Source organism: Trachurus japonicus, chromosome 6 (assembly GCF_045865225.1).
Source record: "Trachurus japonicus isolate A0001 chromosome 6, Traja_1.0".
NCBI lineage: Eukaryota > Metazoa > Chordata > Actinopteri > Carangiformes > Carangidae > Trachurus > Trachurus japonicus.
This window is the reverse complement of record NC_140912.1, coordinates 4,726,593-4,746,475: the sequence shown is the minus strand read 5'-3', so window position 1 is coordinate 4,746,475 and position 19,883 is coordinate 4,726,593. Positions and strand designations below refer to the sequence as shown.

Genomic DNA, 19,883 nt, shown 5'->3' with positions numbered 1-19,883 from the left:
AAATAAAAATAGAACACCACAGTTAGCTGTGGCACGAAGGCTCACCATAATGTATACACAAAAACAACAAATACCCCAAATTTAGAAAAAGCATCATCAGGACATTTTAATTGACATATGTTTCATAAAATTCCTTGTGAGTGACATTTCCATAAACATACAAAACACAATTCTAAAATTCCTAAAGCAAAAAAAAAAAAACAACAACATAAAAGTCAAAAATAAAAGCTGTTTGAGTTTTGTAACATTATATTGAAAATCATTGAAATTCCGTCTGTGGAATCTCTTCAGATCCATAATGAGCCTAGTTTCACTGAATGACCACTTTGCATAGTGGTCAGTTCACAGCACCATGAATGTAAAAAATATTAATGCTTAGCTGAATCCTCTGTCACAGAGAGGATCATGAAGGCTCACGCTGATCAGACACGTTATAAAATAACTGCCTGGAGTTTAACCTACTGTTCAAACAGTAGATGTGAATGTTTACAGCTACTGCATCACAGTGCAGTACAGTACAGTACAGTATAAAGGCAAAACAATGTTAAAATACATGACCTCCTCCAATGACAGTCAAGCATCATTGTCAAGTCCCTGATTTCACATATTTAAAAAGAACTGCCATGAAGACGATCATGCATGTGTACAAGATCACAAACAATATAAAACACAGAGAGGATATTCTGCATAATCTCTAAAAAGTCCATCTACGTTGTGTATATTCCACTCTGGCACTAAGAAAGAGGAAAACAATGTAAGACCTGACACAAGAGGCAAAGTCCTCCTCATACACTGCCGTCTTTGGGTCCATCGCTGATGTCTGGGATCTGATCTGTGAACGACTGGGTCATCCACTGTCCGTCTGGAAGCTGACCGCCTGGTGTTTGTGACGTGGATGCTTCCTGTGCTCCTTCTGCACAAACAGAACAAACACACTCATTATGTGACACACTGACACTGCTGTTTGTTCAGCTCTGTGCTCATTCATGTTAATTTTTTCACCAGGCATGAATGTTTGCACTGCTGAACTTCTCATTTTTAATCAATCCTCATGGGCAGCGTTCAAGCATTAAGTTCTCAAATGGTGTGTGTTGGGAGAGTAGCAGCCGCATTCAGGGTTTTAATCTGAATGGACTGAAAATCAGTGGTCATGATGCAGGATAAGGGTGTATATGGACCAGTTGTTCTGAAACAGGGAGTGTTTAACTCAAAAGATGGGTTCTTCTGGGCAGATGTGAGCACAGCAAACAGCAGCGCTCTGATGTGGGATAAAACAAACAAACACTATGATCTCAACTCGCTTCCATTCGAGCCCTGGAGCCGTTGGTTTGCAGTGAGAACATAATCAACTCGGCAACCGACACAACTGACTCAAAAAACTAGCCACACCCACACCCACACCCACCCACACACACACACACACACACACACACACACACACACACACACACACACACACACACACACACACACACACACACACACACCACACACACACACACACACACACACACACACACACACACACACACACACACACACACACACACACACACACACACACACACACACACACACACACACACACACACGATGTTCCAGGTTGTTGTTTTTCCTGTATAAACTCCTCCTCCTTCCAGGTAAGATTTCTGACTAATGAGAGAACAGTTGGTTTGCGCATGGCATTTGTTTACAACTTTGGACCAGTGGGACTGTTAAAGAAAAATGCAACAACTGTATCGTTTAAGCCCCTGAATCTGAACAAAGCCAACGAGCCACATGTCTGAATACACTCTATCATGCCATTGGTCAAGAGCTCTGAATCACATCACTGTATTCTAACTCGGGGTGTCCTCAACTAAGGATTTTCATAGTCGAATCTGATTCGTCAATTCCAACTTATCGTCAAATCATGTTGTTTTTTCCCTCATTGATTCATGATCTCATTTGCGTCTTTTTCCGCACCGGAGAAAAGAGTTTAAACACCCAAATAAACAAATGTAATTCTTCAGTTGGCATAAGATAACAATAACAGGATATTCTCCATTCATCCTTGTTCTGATCTCACTCATCACGTACACGACATCACCGTCTGTCTTTTGGGGACAGTGTAGCGATGATGAGTATGAGTTTGTGCTGTGAATTAACGAGTGTGTATGGAGAATGAAAACGTGAAGTCCCATCGTTGTGTGGACATGATATGTGTGTGTAGGTGCTGCGCGATTGATAGACAGAGATGCGTACCTTAGTTTAATCTTGTAAATAAAACCTTAGGCCTGAATTTAATTTTCTCTCCATTGAAGGGAAACAACATCAAGTAGAGTAGTCGCAGCACTCACTGTGTTGTTGTATCTAAATAATCTCGTCTATATTATAAAACAAAGAAATTCTATGGAAAATCAGACGTTCAGCAGCAGCGAGCACCCTTATATAGTCAGAATGGTACAATCTTTTTTCATAACCACATTTTACGACGATTCAAAGACGGGGTTGATAGTTGAATCAGACCTTTCCGAATCAAATCGTCGAATATTTGAGATCACCCCTAATTCTACCTTCATGCTCGGCTGTGTGTGTGTGTGTGTGTGTGTGTGTGTGTGTGTTGGTACCTGAGTTTCCTACAGATGAGAATGTACAGTGACCGTTGGTCTGGCTCTCGGCCTGCTCTCCTTCAGGTCCTTTTTCTACATACGCTCCACCATATGCATCTTCATAACCAGGATCGTACTGCTCCTCCTTTATGGCCATCCTCTTGGCATCCTCTGGAGATGGAAAAAAGAAAAAGAAAGAAAATAAACAACATGTTGTGTGGGCTAGTGGCAAGATTTTAAAACCAGTGTTTACACATTCATTCAAAAGATGCTCCTCAGATTCTGTACCGTTACATCAATATGTCATGACGGTGTTTTGTCCTTTTAAGTTTTAGAAAAGAAAAAGTTCCCGCCTCACCCTTGGCCAACTGCAGGTTAAACTGGTAATCGACCTCCTCGACCTCAGTGCTTTTTCGGACGCCCTTCAGCTGGTCTCTGAGCTCTCTCAGTTTGATGTAGAAGTGGACTTTGTCTTGAGCACGAGGGAACTGGGCACAACGAGCGCTGGAGGACGGCATCAAGTACAGAGCCTGTGCAGGAGAAATGATGCTCAGTTCAGGTCTTAATTGAAAGGTTTGGTTGACTGGCAGCTCCCCCAAGGACACTGCTGTTTTCTTTTCATGTTAAAGGGATAGTTCACCCAAAATTGAAATTTCACTCATTTTCTACTCACTCATTTTCTACATCCAAATACCTCCATGCTGCTCGTATGTAATGTCCGTCTTGTATTGAAGCCCCGAACTGCGAAATTGTCCCCAAAAAAATTAAATAAGTCTATATTTCAAGCTTGTTTTGTTGCGGAAGCTCCTCTTCCCGGTTCGTCAAATTTGGACGAACCAGGGTCCATCCTCTTCCCAGTTCGTCCAAATTTGACGAACCGGGAAGAGGAGCTTCGAGAAGCTTCCACTACAAAACAAGCTTGAAATATAGACTTTTTTTTTTTTTTTTTCTTCTCGGGGCAATTCCGCATTTCGGGGCTTCAATACAAGACGGACATTACATACGAGCAGCATGGAGGTATTTGGATGTTTTTTGGTGTGTCTTACGAAGACAGTTGGTATCCATTTGCAACCGTCATATGGACATGCACTGCTACGCCGAGACCCCCTGTAACTCAGAGAAGCCACGGAGGAATCTGAAACTTCTCGACCCAGCCCTTAGTCGACATGAGGGGGAGGAGATAATGAGTGAAATTTCAATTTTGGGTGAACTATCCCTTTAAGTATTCAGTCCTACCGTTTCACCTGTCAGTAATTTTGTCAGATATCAAGCAGGCATCAGTCATTTTAATGTGAGTTGCAGACCTTGAACCACATTCATATGAAGCTTTTTACACACACACACAGACACACACACACACACACACACACCCCTCAGCCCAAAAACACATCAAAGTGCGGACTGGAGGATCCAGAAACTGCAATAACCTTATGATCAGTGGATGAGCTGCTCTACCTCCTTAGTCCACTTTTTCCTTATCATTATGGTCCCTGAGCTTTATAGTCTATTGCTGTGTCTCAATTCGAATACTTCAATGAGTACACTGTCATGTACTATACTATGTACATACACTATGTACTTACTTCAGTGGTGTGCAAATTTTGACTGTTGGTGTTGTCTCAAATCGAATACCGCTGCTGTAACCCATTTTGACATATTTGTCATTTGAGACACACTTACTGTACATACTCAAAATACTTAGTTTAAAGGGACAACAAGGAGTTTTGGAAAAGCGAAGCGTTTTCACACTACATTTATGAGCCTCCGCGCGCACCGTAAAATTCTTTTGACTGGCGCAAGACAGACTCATGTTTTCATTCATCAATAATTAAAGTCAGAGGTTCAAAGAGGTTCACATACCGTCGTAGTTCCGACCATAAACGGCGATTCAGCTACGTTATTCTCATGACTCGTTGCGAAACTGAAAGTAAAGAAACGCTGGTCGGCTCGACCAGCATCTCCGCCACCACTAATAGTAACAAAATAACGATAGAGACAGATCGATATATTTATCGAAAATGGGCCCATTAACAAGTGTGGGTAGCGGAGATTCATCCACATTAACGTGAGACTTTTTTATAACCGATTAGAAACTCCTTGTTGTCCCTTTAAGTATGGAAGAATTCAAATTGAGACACAGCACATGATACTCATACAGCATTTTAACTTGATGGAAAATTTTTTTTCAAATTTTTGACGAACGATACTGAGAGAAGCGAGTTCAGACGGAGAGCATGTTTTCCAATGTGTGTGTGTGAATTGTGTTAATATCATAAAGAGATGCACAGTTGTGACATGTTTGAATTCTCACCACGTCACAGTCAGGGATCTTGTGCGGCTGCAGACCAAAGTCAAGTTTCTTTGGTTTTTTACCAAACATCTCTCTGCAGAACATTTCATAGATACCTGTGAGAAAAACAGATGAATCGCTTAAATCCACTTGAAAGACTCATTTTAGAGCAGCTGTTGTACTGTAGTGGGGGACTACTCACATTTCCCATTGAAAACAGCAATAAGAGGCCTGAATTTCTTTAATTTCTCAACTAGGATTTTGCCTCCTTCACGCAACTCTTTACTGTTGAGATGAAAAGAAAAGAACATGGTTAAAATACAGCATCACAGCAGAATTCTGGTCTCAGAGCTAACAAAGCTAACAAAGCTAACAGCTCCTTTTGAATGTCCCCTCTTCAGACCAAATACAAACTTTTTGTCTCTATCAAATTTCAAGCATGGTGGTCAGAGATCAAACTGAACAAGTAATGTGTTTTTACGTTGAGAGGTCTTTACTCCCTGGTGTCGCCCTGGCAACCATGTTGGTGAAGCCCATTTTGTACTTGGTAGGCAGTGTGGTGTCACTCATGTGGTTGAGCTGCTCCTCCGTGAATCCTGACAGAAACAGGCACTTCCCTGAAATGAAAAAAGTTACTGGTTGTTTCATCTCTGCAGCTGACAAACCTGATGTATTTGACTGAAGTTAATGGTGTAACAGTGCCATTCATAACACGGGGTGGGTGCAATAACAGTAAAAACGCCCAAATTCCACCATTTCTTTCTACAGAAAAACATTTTGTAACACAACTTACAGAAATGATTCCCAGGTCCTGGAAACCATCGTCCAATGAAAGCTGCCATCAAACCTGGATTGATACCAATCTGAAAAAGGCAAATGTTTTTTAATCTTCAAAACTAAATTTCTTTCCAAAGCATGGTGCTGGGTTTCACTGTGAAATCGATGGAAACGTGGCCTCACAATGACATAGTCCAGGTTGTAGTCCAGCAGGTCTGGTAGAGTTTTTTTCATGACTTCCTCTTCTGACATTCCTTTGAAGCGGTCGACTTTCCTCTTCACCTTCTTGAAGCTCTCATCAATCTTCTCCTGCTTACCATCTGCCTGAGCATCAGCGGCCTTCTTGGACTTAGGACCAGGTTTGGCTTTTGGTGCATTTGGGTCCTTAGGTGGCTTTGGTGCCTTGGGTGGCTTTGGTGCCTTGGGTACTTTAGGTGGTTTGGGTGGCTTGGGTTCCTTGGGCTGAGCTGCTCTGCCTCTCTTCTTGGCTGGGGCTACAAGAAGAGGAGGAACAGGGGATTTCAACAGGAAGAACTATGTTATTCAGTCATCCTACTTTTGCACTGTAGCAGAAGATTCAATCTTTCACTACCTTAATACTCCATTTAGTTTGGCGTGTGTGTGTTTGGTATCATACAGGGTTTAAAATTAGCACCCGCCACTCGCCAAATGCGGGTAAAAATATGTTTTGGCGAGTAAAAAAATTAGGCCACTCGCCATTGGCCGGCAGCTGGAATATGCCAACTTCACTATATAATTGTCATCATAAATGCTGAACAGTGAAACAAACACAGTTTACAGCTACAGGAGATGTACTGACTGTGTTTTGAATGTCGGAGTTGTCCTTTGTTCCTCAGTGATTCAACATTGTATCAAGTTTTCTGCTGTAACGTTTGTGTTCAGTCGGTCATTCAGAGGAGGAAGTCAGAAGCGAGCGACGTTAGTTTGTGGTAACGTGTTTATGTGGCGACACTTCGCGATGGTGAGAGGTAGGGTTACCAGGGTTACCACATGTCCCCGACAATATGGAATCATGTCGTATTTGCAAGTTAAATAACCCCGTCCTGTTTTGCATCAATACGGGACCGGGTTTGTCTCGTATTTCCGAGTTCACTTGAATGCAGCACCACCCCACTCGCAATCCTGTGAAGAGGTGCCGACTCTGCCCGTGATCAGGTGAAACCGAATCAACGGTCTTTTTTTTTATTTTTTTTACACCGCAACATATGATTCACGTCATGATAACATCTGTATTTAGGCTATTCAAACTTCCATAGTCCATAGTTCTCTTTGTTTGATATTTCAAGAGACTTTTGGTTAAGTAACCATGGACAGCTCCTAGACAGGCTCGGATATTAATCTAATTGATTAATCTGTAAAATATGGTGCTGTAAAAACAACGATGTTGTGTTGTTATTTTTGATCTGGAAAGTTGCATTCTTCTATAGGCTACTGTAGGATGAACAGTAGGCAATCTATATTTAAAAAAAACAACCTGTGTTCACACGTATTCAGTCTGGATTAAATGGAAGTTTCAAAACTCACATCACTATATCTTCCTCTGAAAGCCTATTTATGTAATGTCTGTTGTCATTCCATCAGCTAATCTAAAGCTATTTTTTTATATACAGATTATCAATTTAGTTTAGGAGGCAGGTGTGTGTTAAGGCAGCTGCCTAACTATAATGCAATGGGGAAAACACTGCTGATTTTAATGACTTTGTGTTGTGAGCAGTTCAGTGGCCGGTGAAAACATATTTTGGCCGGTAAAGTTAATTTTATACCCTGGTATCATACAAAGCCTACTATTGCCTACTAGCCAGCCACCATGCATTTTGGTATTATGATATTTCCAATTAGGTATCCAAGGAAGGGCACATTTACATAAACTATGACAAATGAGATTGAAGTACGTTTTGCCAGGTTTGCAGGCTCCAGTTGATCCATCATGGGATCTGGATTAGCCATGTGTGCCATGGCTGTCTCTCCTGCCGGCCCCTCTGGGTAGTGATACTGATGGTTTTGGTTGAAGCCTGAATACTGGGCCTGGAGGCTGTGGAAATGCTGGGCAGACTGTACCCTGTGGTGGGAAAAGAGTGAAGAAAAACAGTTAAATAACACACACAACAAGCAAAATGGCAGTGGGTCGGGCTGTGGGATTAAAGCTGTGTCACACCAGGGTTTTAGTGTGCAATCGCTATGCTTTTTTATACATCTTTTTAATCATTTTCTGTGGTTGACTGACTGTAACTCAGTCATAATACATAACAGATACATTTTCTCCTACAGATGTTATGGGTCACTGCCTCCCTATGAAGGTTCCTTCATGAACGCCTAAGGTATTTGTGGAGCTTTGTGCTTTCTGCATCAGGCAGGGCAAACTAAATATTTTAAATATAAGAGTATATGTAAAATATAAGAGACCTCACACCAAAATGCTGCTTTAAAATGTGCATGAAATTGAATGGTGACTCCACCTCTTTAAATCTGTAATCATCTATGAGTGCAATATGTGTTTTTCATTTCTAGCTATTGTATGTAACTTTTAGAATGCACTATGAAATGCCTTTTCTCTTCCCAGTTTTTCTTTTGCACTAGTCATTTCAAAGGAACAATGATTTCTTTAATTATAAATAAATATATATCTTGTCTTTAAAAATGTTTAAATTAAAACTGATCTAATCTCAGTTACGGTAGAATTTATTGCAGGTCTGTTGGGTGTACATAATAAAGAAGCATATATCAGACCTAACTAGTAACTTGTTTTCAAACCACATTTTATACACAGACTTTAAGTTCAACCAACAACCGTGAGACCATAATGAAGGTAAAGCACAACAATATGCTGCAGCGGTGTACACAGCACACCAAGTCAATTGTCATCCAAGGTGTACAAACAATCCAAACGACATATTATGGGGGGGAAATAATAAAACAAAAGTCAAAAGGCTGGGTAGGTGCACATGCTTTCATTTCATTTTCATCACACTTTGCCATTCAGAGTTTTGTTCCTGTATGGGCACACTGTGGTGAGGAGGAAGACTCACCACTGTTGAAGATACTCCGGGGAGACAACAGGCAGTGATCCATTCATCTTTTCTTCCATCTTTTGGGTGGTTTGACTTTATTAAATAAATCAATATATGCACGTTGAGGTGATGTACAAGTGTTTTAACAAATCAAAGCGTCTGGCAGTGTATGAAACTGAATGCATGTGGCAGGGTATTGGAGACGAACTGTGGAGTTAGCAAGAAAAGATAAACCATGACATAAATAATACCAACAAAGGACAAGGCAGGTGACGATGTTGCAAAAAAAATGAAATTAAAACACCGCTAGGTAGCCCTCATTTTATGAAACAGTAGACCTCTGAAACATCTAATTCTGTAAACAAACTAGCCTACATGTTTCCTTTCTCCCACTGCTAGGCTAACCAACAAGCTAAACACGGATGACAGTAAATCGTCAATTGGCCCTATTTTAAACAGGTTTAGAGTACGCTGCTAGCAGGTTAATGTACTTGATTTCGGTCCTCGGGGTTTCATGTCTTCTGATTAATGACATGAATTGTGTTTGCAGCGGTTGAGTACCAGTGCCACAAGTACAGCTAATGTTAGCCGGCGGCTAGCTGCTAGGCTAACTTAGCATGGATGAATGGTTTCGCCTCCACTGAGATTCCTCGCAAAGAAACTGTCCGCAGTTTAGCCGTATTCATGAGTTTAAACGTACCTGGTGTGGGTAAGGGTTAAAACTGTTTCCTCTGTCCAGTTAAATGTTATTTTTCCATCCACCACGCTCCAATATCCACTATATTTGAGCTGCTACAGAGACAACAAAGACATGACAGTCCTGCCGGTCAACTTTGACACCGGAAGAGCTCAAGTCTGGGACATAGGGGTGTGAAAGAAAAATAATTTAAACCGTAGTCAAGAAAAAAGGCTTCCAGGAACATGCTCAAGACTATTTCATAACAAAGGCTGTTGTCGTTGTTTTCAACATATATTTTTAAATGCAGTCCACGTGGTGTAAACTGGATTATAAACACAAGGAAACACCCCTATTTCAGAATTGGTATGAGCTGCTCGACTTTTAAACTCTGAGGTTGTTTCCGATTGGCTGATGGTCTGTGGTATTTAAACAGTGGTGCAAGAAGCTTGGTCAAAGATATTCAATAATGGAAAGATACTCCATGAGCGGCTGCTCCAATGATATGAAATGGTATACACTTCCTGTCTCTCTAAGTGGGCGTGGCCAATCGTCACCACCTCGTCTGTGATCGTGTGTGTGTGGATTTATACAATTTGTAGGTAGATGAAAGTGAGATATTTATATTTTCTTATGATAACATTAAATATTTACACTACTAACAGTAATATTTAGCATGCCAAAAATAATTTAAATCATTTTCACGGGAGTTCGCGGCCGTTTGTTTGACGTTGCCTAGGAGATCTGTGCCAAATCTCGCGAGAGTGTGTCGTAGAGACAGAGACAGGTCTGGAACAAAGTGGATTTTCTCCGGATCTCTCCGTCTGAAAATTACCATTTTGGTGTCAAACTGTTCAGAAGAGATGTGGCTTGTGAAAAATGAGTCCAAAATTTGCTTCAGTGACCGTGGGGAGAAAGGCCCGACCATAATCGGTGTTCACATTAAATTGTCCCATAGGAATCAATACACTCCAAGCTGCCTCTGGTCTCTCTACAGGGGCGTGGCCGTGCAGAAGCCCACGTGACATGCATACAGGAAGCTAACTCGTCATGAAAGGTCTTGGTTTATAAACCGTCTTTGGCTTGGTGCAGTATTTCCATGGATCTATACATCCATGAGTATGTCACTATTTGCCTAATGCGACAATTATTAGATGGGAACACAGACCATTGTATCAATGTTGCAATAACATGCACTTTTCATTTTACAATCCCCAAAACCATACTGTTTATCTGTCTAATACACAGTAAGTGCCTTTTATTTGTAACAATATGAAATTACTTCAAGTCAGGATGCCTATATATATTTACTATTCAACTATTTGGCTTTGTGTTGGCTTCTAACACTGGTAAAAGGTTCCGTTGGGCCAGTTGAATTGACCTGTACTGTATTGATTTTTCTTAACTACAACTATGATTATAAAGATAACACAAGTGAAAAATAGTGTTTAAAAGAAAACCAAGCTTCTTTGTGATTTTAATGGCTGTTTTTCTTTCTAACTTGTCAATGTTGGTGTATGTCTGCTGTACACAGCACACTAAATATTCAAAACTGTGGCAGGAAACTCTGGTGGCACAGTGGTGTGGTGGATGGGATGGCACTATTGCCTCTTAGCAAGGTTGGATTCAACTGGTTTCCATTTCCAGATCTGGGTGTTCTCCTCGTGTCTGTGTGGGTTCTCTCCAGATTCTCCAGCTTCGTCTCACAGTCCAGAAACATGCACACCACTGTAGGTTGATTGGTGACTCTTAATTGTCCATAGGTGTGAATGTGAGTGTGTGGGGTGTTCATCTCTATATGTAGCCCTGTAACAGAGTGGTGACCTGTCTAGGGTATAGCCCACCTACAGACTATAGATAAAACAGTAAACTGAACAGAGGGCTGCTGGGAAGAAAATAATTTCATTAAGGGAGTGAATCATGAAAATAACTCAAGCAACACACATTTGTGATGTGTTGTGTGTGCGTTATATACACTGCAGCTATCAGACGATAAATACAGCAGCTTTAGAAGAGATTTAATAACTGCAATTATAGATTAGAAATTCCAGAGTACAATTACGTATTTATACAGCTGATAAATCATAAAATGTCATTCTTTCAAAATACAAAAATAAGTCACTGGACATACACGTACCTTACAAAATGCAATAAATAGTGATAAAAAATAACACCAAAAACATGCAGTCCGTTTGAGAGTTAGAAAATGTAACTGTTGTCAGCACTTTCTTTCTTGTGCGTTACATTGCAGAGCCTCAGGAACAGTGTGAGTCTTCTTCTTTTGTGGTGTCATCAGTGGGTTGCCTGCTCTCACTGATGCATCGTGTTGCCAGTACAGCCGCTATCTGCAGGGTGAAGGTCTCCGGCCGTAGTGGTTCTGTCTGTGTCGTGTTCTCCACTGACCGGCTTACAATGTCCATTTCTGCAAGATACCACGGTGAAAATAAATATGGATTACACTGCTTTGCAGAACATCACTAAATCTTTGTATCATTTACATTTTTCAAAGCAAGCCATGAGTTATGAGATTCACTAATGAATTGATACCTTCTTGATTGTCAGTACAAAAACAAAACAAGTAAGACTTATGTTGTGCTTAAGATAGGTAATCAGTCACCGTGGTGGGAAGTCACTCATTATCGTTGAACTATAGGTACAAATCTTTTTAGATTATAATCTGCAGCATTTATCCAATGGCTGTAATTACTACTTATTTTGCTTCCTATTTTAAATATGCACAAGGCCCTGTTATACAGTTCAGTTACCCCAGTATACCAGGAAGTATATCAAATGAGTTCTCCTGCAAGGAATAGTTCACCAAAAAAAAAAGAAATTCAGTCATTATTGACTCAACGAAAACTTTATATGAGAGTAATCGCGCCCGACACAAAAACGTCCATAAAACTACACAAAAACCGTTTAATATTCCTCCATACTGCTCGTCCGCTGCAATCAAAGTGTCCTGAAGGGATATAGTCCAGAGTTTACCCGAAACAAAGTCATTCAGGTCTGCATGACTGGACCTGCGCCCCAGTCAAATTCAATACAGGACTGTTTAGGCTGTAAAAATGTCCTAAATGACATTGTTTCGAGTAAACTCTGGACTATATCCCTTCAGGACACTTGGATTGCAGTGGACGAGCAATAAGGAGGAATATTACATGGTTTTCGTGTCGTTTTGTGGACTTAATGTGTTGGGCGCTATTACTCTCATATAAAGTTTTCGTTGGACTACGAACCGGCCTCCCGAGATGCACCTTGAAGAATAAAAAACTACTCCGGAGTATTCATCAGCATGGGGGTGAGTCAATAATGACTGAATTTCATTTTTTGGTGAACTATTCCTTTAAGATGGGGTTCACATGTAAATGAATCAAAAATGATTAACCAATATAACGGTGACCTGATAGAGAACACTGTGGCTGTATATATTACTTTTATACTTAAAGTATATTTTACTAGTAACACATTTGTACATTTACTTAACTTTGACTTGAATGAGTTGAACTCAGTAAAAGTTCTGAATACTTCCTCCACCACTTGTTACCTGTCAGTACTTGGATGACACCTCTGGGATAAGTGCAGTACCTGTGTGCTACAGTAGACGGGCCTGGTTCTTCTCTCCTCTTCGGTTTCTTTCAGTTGGTGACGTTGCTGCTTTGTCTCGTGTTGTCGTGGAGACTGCTACAGCTTTCATACTCTGGATCCACCTGCTCTTCTTTGATTGCCATCCTCTTTGCGTCCTCTGCACAGGAAAACCATTGGGAAGGGGTTAAATCTTTCTCCCCAGACAGAAATGTGTCTGGATGAGCAGGTTAGTCTCTGACTCCAGTGTTTTACCTTTAGCCAGCTGCAGGTCGAAGGAGTACTCGGTCTCCGCCACCTCGGGGTTGGGTACCAGGCCCTTCATCTGGTCCCTCAGTTCCTTCAGCTTGATGTAGAAATGCACCTTGTCCTGCGCACGGGGGAACTGGGCACAGCGAGGGCTTGATGAGGGCATCAGGTAGCACACCTGGGTGAGATAGGAAGCATGCTGTGAGGGCTGTTGCTTGTGTTGCTGAATATATTTCAAGGAGTAATGTGTAAGTAATGTGACTTCATACAGTTTCAGTCTCTGGGATTTTGTAGGGCTGCAGACCAAACTCCAGATTCTTTGCCTTCACACCAAATGTCTCTTTGCAGAAGATTTCATAAATACCTGAAAAAAACATATAAATACACTGTTAAACATATCAAATAGCTTTATGGATACTCTGTGTAAACATATCCAGCAGATATGGACTAAAATGTTTTCATATTTTTACCTTTCCCATTAAAAGCTGCTATTAAAGGCTTGTACTTCTGCAGTTTGTCAAGTAATTGTCGGCCTCCTTCACGAATCTCCTTACTGGAACAAAAACATAAAACCAGTAAGATCTAGTCAGTTCACACTAGATTACAGCCTCAGTGTTGACGGTCTTAGAGTTCAGTCTTCTGAATCATTCTGAAAAATGCTTCAATAAATGTATGTCATCATTTCTCATTGTATTTTTTATTCTCACCTGGAGAGGTCCTTGCTGCCAGGTGTGGTCCGTTCCACCATGTTGGTGAAGCCGATGCTGTACTTCTCCGGCAGGCTCTGATCGTGCATGTAGTTGAGCTGCTCGTCGGTCAGACCAGAGAGGAACAGACATTTCCCTGCAGACGACAGAAGAGTTGAAGAGTTTTATTTGGACAAGTGGCGATGAACAAGCAAATGTAAAAACTTCAAAACAAATGGACATAAACTAGCTCTGCATTGAAACATTGAGCATTGAATCTACAGGACCATACTGGCCCACACTGCTGGATGAGAGAAGGTTTGTTGTCCTGAAACATGAACTGCTGAGGTGAAGGTACAATCACTGACAGCATCAGTAACAAAAAGTGTTTGGCTGCCTCAAACGCACAAGAATGATTAAAAGAAGTGCACAATCCATGCAGGGGAATCAAAAGAAAACTGTATAAGATGAAAGAGAAATAAAACAGTGTGAAAGCAAATGTTCTGTCAGAGCTTCACCTAAATGGTTGGTGTTGCCTTTTACTGACCCATTATAAAATCAGAAGTGAACAAAAACTACTCAATTCAAACCCAAGACACCATTTTTATGGCTGCAACAATACATTGGATTTAAAGTGGTAAAGTTCTGTTGCGTCATATCCGCATGATGGGATTTCTACTTGCATTTGAAGTTATGAGATTGAACAAATCTGAACAGTACAACAAAACGTTGCTGATGATGGAGCCACTGCTGCGTCCAGCAGGGTGGAGTAATGGACACTGTAGTCAGTAATGAAATGGAATTTCAACATACAGAAATGGTTTCCTGGGTTTGGGTAATGGCGTCCTTTGAAGGCTGACAATAGTCCTGGGTTAATTCCAATCTGAGGAGAAACATGAAGGGGTTACCATGGCAACAGACCCAAGAACTACAATTTCATGTTGCTGAAATTTCACACCGTTGATACATTGCGTGTAAAGTGTTTTTAAAATGTGTCAGCTTTCCTTGTGGAACAACATCATCAACCCACTGGTTATCCACACCAATCAATCAACCAACCAACCAACCAACCAACCAACCAACCAACCAACCAACCAACCAACCAACCAACCAACCAACCAACCAATCAATCAACCAATCAATCAATCAATCAACCAATCAACCAATCAATCAACCAATCAATCAATCTCAGTTCTTAATGGGCCACCAGGAAATAACTCACTATCAAAATGTCAAGATTGTAGGTGATGACGTCTGGGAGGGTTTTGGCCATGACCTCAGCCACCGACATGCCGTTGAAGCGGTTGAGAATCCGCTTGGCTTTCTTGGCGGCCTCGGCCTCGTCCTCCTCCTCCTGCGTCATGCCCTCCTCCGCTTGGTGCTTAGGAGGCCGCCCTCGCTTCTTCTTCACTGGTGTCGCAGCTAGGGCAAGAGAGGAAGAAGGTGTTGATGTATCACAGCTACTACTACAAATACATTCAACCAGAAATCCACAACAATGTTACTGTCAATAGAGAAAACACAGAGAAGCGGTGAAGGCATGACTCCAAAACTTTTGTAGGAGTTCCTAGGAGAAATTTGAAGCATATTTCACACTTTATTGGTGCAGACAGAAACACTACTGGGTCTAACACTATCATATTATTTCATTGTTATAGCTCAAAATTCTCAAACCTACGGAAATCTTCACGACTTCATTCCATTAGTTAATTTGGTCACCTGTCAGTAATGTTACAAATGTATAAGTATGTATAAGTCAGTGTCAATATGACCTTATCCAGTTTTAAGCTGAATTTTTCCTAATACATTTGACATATTTATAAATTTTTACAACTGTAACTGTAACACAGTGAGCAGGGCGCTGACTAACTTTATTTACAAGGAGCACAGTGGTCCCTAACTTCAACATTTTAGAAAACAAAGCACACTCACACACACTGTGCCTGCCACCTGTAATAACAGATTCCAGATTCTTTGAGTTGCCCTTTCCATGTTTCACCAGTGTTAAAGGGACATTGTGTAACTTCTCCTGTTATCTATTCACTAAAATGACATCTGGTTTGTTAGCGACGGCCGTCTGCCCGACTGCAGGTGAATGCAGCATCAGTGTAACGCTCCATTCCTCCTCACTGCGTTACCGCGGTGACTTTTCACAGACGCGGCGCCACCTGGACCTGAGCCGACAGCTCCGGTGTCTCCGCTGAGTTTCCGTGGTTTCCTACCGTCACGCTGCCACTGAACGTAAAAACATGGCGACACCACATGGCAGCAGCACCGAGCTTACCGTCTCCATGGAGATATGAATGATATGAACGGCTCATTCAGAGCTGAAAGGAACACTTCACTTTGTTGATGGGGGGATTACTGATTAATGAAAAACAGACTTTTGAACCAAATAATCAATTTTCGTGAATAGATAACAGGAGAAGTTACACAATGTCCCTTTAAACATTTTAGAAAACAAAGCAAATATTGACATTTCTTTTCATTCATGATCCTCACACACACTGTGCCTGCCACCTGTAATGACAGATTCCAGATTCTTTGAGTTGCCCCTTCCATGTTGCACCAGTGTTAAAAAAAACAGCCAATTTACTGGATGCACATGCGCATGTAGATGAAAAATTTACTTGCAATGTCTCAAATTTTAGGGGCGAAACGCCTCCATTTAGGGGCAGACTGGAGCCCTGGTGAGTCACAGATCTTTCATGTGAAACTGCTTCATCCTGTGTCTACACTGGTATGGTCCTGGACCTGGTGAAAACATCTCAAACAACTCACACTATCACTATCAATCTAAAGAGAGAAGCTTGCCACTCTGCTTCGGTGTACTTCGGTGTGAGGGACAGTTAGATCCATACCTAGCGGCGGCCCAGCAGGCTGAGGCTGCAGCTGGACGTACGGCTCCTGCTGCTGCATTTTATGGTGATGCTGAGGTTGCAGGACTGTGTAATGATGCTGCTGCAGCTGTTGATGCTGATGTTGCTGATGCAGTTGCTGCTCCCGCCCCCTGATGTTCTGCTGGTACATGGGCTCCTGGTAGTGATTTGGGGCTGCAGGGTAGTTCTGGTAAAAAGGTTCCTGGGGAAGAGGCTGTTCCCGGTGGACCGACAGCTCGGCCATGACGGGCTCATCTCTGGGATCTTCCAGGTAGTGGCCCATGCTGTGATACGGCATCACATGCTGGGCCTGGGGGTTCTGCTGACTGGACTGGTACCTGGGAACCAGGAAGCGGGGGATGAGAGAAGAGGAGAAGATGAGGAGGAAGGAGAAGGTTAAAGAGGAAAGGGAGAGGAAGGCGAGAAAGAGACAATGAATGCGACCCGCGACGACAGCAAGAAAAGAAATAAATCGTGTCTGGTGTTCAATGCGGTGTGTGGAGTGGGTGAGGAAAACTTAGAAGACACAACGCTTGCAAACAAACATGCTGATGAAGACCTGTTTATCAGACGACATCTGATCTATTTCAAACAACATGTAATTGTAACATCCACACATACAGGACAGTAGGTCTTTGTCAGACTAAATCTGCGCTTTTACCTCAGTAACTAAATATCTAGCATGGAATGAAGATACACAAACAGTCAATAAGATTTGCATCAACACTGTGACTGATATGAAGTGAACCACAAATCAGACATGTGAGGAGTATTTTGGGGTGTGTATACACACTACAGTTGGAAAAACAGGCTGAGTAGGAGCCAGTGCAGGAGCATTTATTAAGCCTGTGGCAAGTGATGGTGTAAAGTAACGTCTATGAATCTGTGAGACCAGCGGTAAGTTTTCATTAGCGCCACAACTAAACTTATCTTCATTTCTGATTGACCTGCTTCTGATTTTCTCCATATTTTAGTTGCTAATAGTCACAAATTAGTGAAAAACAGCACAACACAACGTTTCCTTGAAAACAACCAATGATCCAGACCCCAAACATATTCAATTTGTATCAAATAATGGCTTAAACCAGCCAGTGATTGGTATTATTGCATGAAAATTTTAACTATTGATAATGAATAGCTGCTGATTCTTTTTCCTATTCTTTGCTGTCATCCATGGATCACCTGTTTTTGAAATTGTAACATTAATTGCTGCATACCAGGACAGTAACTCAGGGCTCCTCAGAATAAAACTATCAGACTATTCCCATCTTTATTGCACTATCACTTGCTACAAGCCTAGATATATGGAGTACACGCATATGTTTACAATATCGCTGGTAAAATGATATTTAATCTCTCCATCCCATGCATGAAAATGAAAACCCAGGACCTGCCACCTCCAACACCAACTCACCACTGCTGAAAATAATCCGTAGGAACCGTCAGTGATGTGTACTGGTTTTCCTCCATCTTAACTGTTGACTTATTTGAATACATTCACATTTATCGCAGTGTCAGATACATTGAGACACACTGGGAACATGAGCTGTGTGGAGATTAAGACACATACAATACAGAGCTGCCACAAAGAGGAAGACAGGAAGGTCGAGGCTCTAACCAGCACTAAACTCCCGGCAGGACCCGGTCCAGGACCCGGTGCTACAGCTGCGGTCAGCGCGCAGGTGACCGAGACGGGGATGAAACATATATGAGTAAACTAACATACCTGTCATACATTTTGCTCTTTAGTTTTCAGATAAGCAGACGGGGGGCTGGGAACTCTCCCATAACAAAGACCATTTAAACGGTCGACGTCGGTCGGTCGACGTCTCTTCTTGCTGCGGCGGACTGAAGCGGTGCTGCCCCCTCTGGCCGGGAGGGAGAAGCCAGCGGCCGGCCCTGGTAGAAGCTCAGCCACGATGCACGGACAAATAAAACATTTTACCGTCGATAAAATGTTAGTAAATTGTACTTTCACTCAAAAACATTATGTCCAAGAATGCACAATGTTTATATCAACATTTATTTGATCTCTCCCTTCATCAGACCCCAGAAAACTAATGTGAGGTTAGGTATGCTGTATATGATCCTAATGTCCTATATTTGTAAATTTTAATTTATGTTCTTTGTATCAAATATCTATTTATTTGAATTTTTACCTCAAATTATAATTTTTATATATATATTTTATTTTATTTTATTATTATTTTATTTTATTTTATTTTATGGCTTTCCTGTTCCATCTGTTACTGTGTTAAATCTTTATTGAAATGCTGACATGTTAAGCTCAGTTTCAAAATGTATTTTATACTGAAATTTGCTGCTTGTAAGATTTGTATTTCTAATAAAAAAATAAAATAAAATAATTAAAAAAAAGTAAATTGTACTTTCTGTTCTGTACATGCTGAAACTGTGACCCATTTGTTTTGGCTCTGCCCTATTGTGCAAAAACTATGGAGAGATATTTGTAATTTTGTTGCTATCAATGTTGATGGTGATTTTATTTTGTTTTGGAGGAATTCTGTTTGGGCTCCCTGACCTGAAAAAAAAAACAAGGAAAAATCTAACATAACTTTTATTATCAACCTTATTATTTTAATGGCAAAATTTCATATTCACAGATGTAAGTTCATTAAAAAAAAAAAACTTCCTTTACTGCTTTTAACGGTGAGCTCAAGCAATACATAACCTCCATCAAATTTTCAAACAACCAGAAAGCGATTAAGACAAGATCAATATATGTGAAAACTTGAATTTTTTTTTGTAAACTTATAAATTCCCCCTGGCGTATGTGCTTTATTAATTGCATTTTACCATGAAAAACTCTTTTTGTATTGTGAAACAAAGTTTTGAATTAAAAAAAAAAAAGTTAGTAAATCAGTACAGATATTGTATTTATCAAAACAATAACACTCACGAAAATACTGAATGGGGAAGTCTGGCATAGCTACCGCTAGATGGCAGAAGGAGCTGTAGGTCTGACAGCACCAGCATGGATTCATACTGCTGAAGAAGATTGCAGATGGTGGACGGTGTAGTTTTGTGAAGAGCATCACTCCGCTGTAAAAACTGGACGACTGCGAAATCGTGAAAATCCCACATATGGGCCCTCGACTCGAGA

General features: G+C 41.1%; 2 protein-coding genes across 6 annotated transcripts; both read right to left on the bottom strand.

The window, feature by feature from the left end:
* Positions 1 to 80: 80 nt before the first annotated feature.
* LOC146985422 (G/T mismatch-specific thymine DNA glycosylase-like) lies at positions 81 to 9,525 on the bottom strand. Of its 3 annotated transcripts, none has more exons than XM_085778369.1 (11): positions 9,388 to 9,525; positions 8,706 to 8,894; positions 7,572 to 7,738; positions 5,842 to 6,152; positions 5,675 to 5,744; positions 5,363 to 5,498; positions 5,084 to 5,166; positions 4,903 to 4,997; positions 2,950 to 3,121; positions 2,610 to 2,762; positions 81 to 913 (listed from the first exon to the last, which is right to left on the bottom strand). In XM_085778369.1, the coding sequence occupies exons 2-11, from the start codon at positions 8,762 to 8,764 to the stop codon at positions 786 to 788; spliced, it is 1,374 nt and encodes a 457-aa protein (XP_085634495.1). In that variant the 5' UTR covers positions 8,765 to 8,894; positions 9,388 to 9,525; the 3' UTR covers positions 81 to 785. The 3 variants fall into 3 exon arrangements, with proteins under 3 accessions (XP_085634495.1, XP_085634496.1, XP_085634497.1); XM_085778370.1 differs by having other exon boundaries at positions 8,706 to 8,780; XM_085778371.1 differs by lacking the exon at positions 8,706 to 8,894.
* A 1,838-nt stretch (positions 9,526 to 11,363) lies between these two features.
* tdg.2 (thymine DNA glycosylase, tandem duplicate 2) lies at positions 11,364 to 18,611 on the bottom strand. Of its 3 annotated transcripts, XM_085778373.1 has the most exons (11): positions 18,489 to 18,577; positions 18,177 to 18,244; positions 16,745 to 17,100; positions 15,106 to 15,305; positions 14,697 to 14,766; positions 13,905 to 14,040; positions 13,668 to 13,750; positions 13,467 to 13,561; positions 13,204 to 13,375; positions 12,952 to 13,108; positions 11,364 to 11,785 (listed from the first exon to the last, which is right to left on the bottom strand). In XM_085778373.1, the coding sequence occupies exons 2-10, from the start codon at positions 18,230 to 18,232 to the stop codon at positions 13,002 to 13,004; spliced, it is 1,275 nt and encodes a 424-aa protein (XP_085634499.1). In that variant the 5' UTR covers positions 18,233 to 18,244; positions 18,489 to 18,577; the 3' UTR covers positions 11,364 to 11,785; positions 12,952 to 13,001. The 3 variants fall into 3 exon arrangements, with proteins under 3 accessions (XP_085634499.1, XP_085634500.1, XP_085634498.1); XM_085778374.1 differs by lacking the exon at positions 18,177 to 18,244 and having other exon boundaries at positions 18,489 to 18,611; XM_085778372.1 differs by lacking the exon at positions 18,489 to 18,577 and having other exon boundaries at positions 18,177 to 18,265.
* Between the last annotated feature and the right edge of the window lie 1,272 nt (positions 18,612 to 19,883).